Consider the following 2,778-nt stretch of genomic DNA (forward strand, 5'->3'; position numbering starts at 1 on the left):
ATGTCAGTGAAAATGTAAATAGGTAGAGATAAGCAAGACAAAAAGTAAAGTAGGGGAGGGGGAAGAGAGACAGGCTGGGACAAGCTGCCCAGCTGGGGCGTGGGGCATGTTGCATGCGGAGGGGGGCAGGGGACACAGGATGCGGGCACGGCAGCCCTGGGAGCAGGGGCTCTGCCCTGCTGCTCCTTGCCCAGCTGGGGCAGAGGGAGGGGGGTGGGATGTAGGTGTAGCTTGTTCCAAGCACAAGGGGGCAAGTGATAGCAGGAATTAGTCCCCGCTCCCATCACTGCCGCACCACATCCCATGCCCCCTATGCTGGCTGGGAAGCAGCCCTGATGTGGGTGCAGAATCACTGTGTGTGGAGGCTCTGCCATGCTGCCGCCTAGAGCAAGCCACACCTGCATCACACCCCCCCACCTGCGCCAGCTGGGCAAGTGGCAGCAGGGCAGAGACAGGCACAACCAGAGGAGTCACGGGAGAAGCCCCCGTGCCTGCCCTGCCCAGCCTCTCAGCATTTTTTTTTTAACGACTGGGGCCTCTGAGGGCTCCTGGCAGAGCTCCCCTGTGCAGCACAGGGCAGTGAGGATCTCCCCCCAACTTGACACCCGTGTGGTAGCTGCCCCATGGCATGGGTGCAGCACAGGTCTGCAGGGCATTGTGTGCTGTGTGGGAGCTGGGGTGGCTCCACCTGTCAGCTATAGCCTAGTACCGCTCAGCCCCAACTGCATTTATTTGGCAATACTGTGAAAGATCCCACCTATGTCATCTCCTGCAGTAGAGCTGCAATTCAATCAAATGATGTAAATGATGTAAAATGCTAAATATTCCAGTTGGCAGCCCTAGTGCTATTGAATTTGCAGGGCCGAGCCAAACCAAGACACAAAAGAGAAATCAAAGCTTACCAGAAAATGTTGTGTTTAATGCATATGTTTAAATAAAATGGTATTTTTAGGAGCAGAGCAAGGATTTAAAAAAAAATAAAAACATGTTCAATAACTCAAAACAACATTTTTTTAGACATTACTGGTAACACAAAAGATTTAAGACTTTTTTCTTAGGAGACTGACTAAAACAAGCATGCAAATGAAGAAATTCAAAAATTACAGGTGCCTGCACTTTCTGCATTATGGAGCCTAAGACCACCCTTGATTTTCTTTTTATGCCAATTTTTTAAAACTTTTATCAGCAGATTTGACAGGGAGGAAAAACAAAAAATGAAAGAACTTCTATCTTAACACTACCAAAGAGGATGTGTGAAAAACAGCATTATTTCCTCCAATGTGCCACATTCCATTTTTTAATAATTAACAGCAATGGAGTAAATTCAGACAAAATATAATCCATAGGAGCATGCTGACTTGTGAAGTGAAAGATGGAGAGGGCAGTTTCCATTCTTAACTCCACTACTGACTATCTGGGGCACTGGGCAGATATCAGAGCTCACATCTCAATTTTATTCAATATAAAATAGCACTAATAGTTTTCCATCACATAAAAATGAGCAAGAATGGTATCCGCTTTGGAAGTGCTAAAAATATAGCTACTCTCATCACTTTCCATTACTTCCTTCCATTATTCAAGATACACTGGAGTCTGAATCCATTTACTATGAAGCCAAAAGCATTATCGCATGACCATGCATAACTGCTATGAAGACAATAATTACCTGTTTACAGAGCTGTTCTGACATAGGTCCTGTTCAGTGGGTCGAAAGAATTCTGCCATATTATCCAACAGTCGACTGAAGCCTCTGTTTAAACATGTTCTCAAAACTGTACCAAAATCTGGGCTGTGGGAAAACGAATGCAATTTTTACTCCTATAATTTGTTTGTCCAAATTGGTAAAATATGTTTTGAGGTGCAGAGCGTTAACTGTTCTCTTTTTCCAGGTGATAGAGCAAGAAATAACAATCTTACATTGCAACCAGGGAAATTTAGACTGTATATTAGGAAGAACTTTTTAATTATAAGGGTGGGTAAGCACTGGAGTAGATTGCCCAGACGGTGAATATCCCTTCTTGGAAGTTTTAAGAGCAGGTTATACACTTCTCTAGAATGATTTAGATAGGGATGATCCTGCCTTAAGCAGGTGTTGGATTGGATGACCTCCTGAGATCTCTTTCAGCCCTGTTCTATGATTGTAGAACCACCTAACCCAGTGCCTATGCCATACATTCAAATTGACAACAGTGACAAAAGATTGCTCATTAACATGCCAACCTCAAGTCTATCAAAAATCAACCAAGAGGATAAAATGCATTTTTTAAATCAACCTCAAAAAGTTTAACAAACTGATGTTCTGGCAGATCTAGAGTGGGAAGAGCAAGTTCCAGCAGCTAGAGACTTTTGCAGAGAATGTCCTGCTAATAGCTCAGATGACTGCACCTTGAGCACCTCCACTAATTTCAACTGTGGCATCATACTGCAGAAAGTGCATGATTTCTCAGGGAAACCATCCCAACCCATTTAGGGCTGTAAAGATTATAAATCGGCACCCAGAATTCCACCTAGAAGCTTACTGAAAACCAGAGCCAATCTAAAACATTCATTGCTAGTGCATTAGCACTGGAATCCTCCTTACAAGTGCTACATGCAGCATGGTACTGACACAATAAAAAAACCTCTCTAGAATTCTAGGAGACAGATAAAAAGGATTGCATGCCATTAGCTCAATGCATTCACTTCAATATTATCTACATCATCATTATAAAGAAGTGAGGTTACAGAACTTCTTTCTAAAACTCTCCACAATTTTCTTTGAAGAGTAATTTCAAAAAC

At 43.3% G+C, this 2,778-nt stretch overlaps 1 protein-coding gene across 3 annotated transcripts in view; it reads right to left on the reverse strand.

Annotated features, from left to right (window-relative positions):
* PEX3 (peroxisomal biogenesis factor 3) overlaps positions 1-2,778 on the reverse strand; it is a 35,634-nt gene that overhangs the window by 1,992 nt on the left and 30,864 nt on the right. For all 3 annotated transcript variants that reach the window (XR_002099405.1, XM_019527127.1, XM_019527128.1), the window contains one exon: positions 1,667-1,789. Coding sequence is in view for 2 of the 3 variants with exons in the window: in XM_019527127.1 (XP_019382672.1) it covers positions 1,667-1,789 (123 nt within the window). In the remaining variant the exon portion in view is untranslated. The remainder of the gene's footprint in view (positions 1-1,666; positions 1,790-2,778) is intronic.

This window comes from Gavialis gangeticus, unplaced genomic scaffold, assembly GCF_001723915.1.
Source record: "Gavialis gangeticus isolate Ggan-Ray unplaced genomic scaffold, GavGan_comp1, whole genome shotgun sequence".
NCBI lineage: Eukaryota > Metazoa > Chordata > Crocodylia > Gavialidae > Gavialis > Gavialis gangeticus.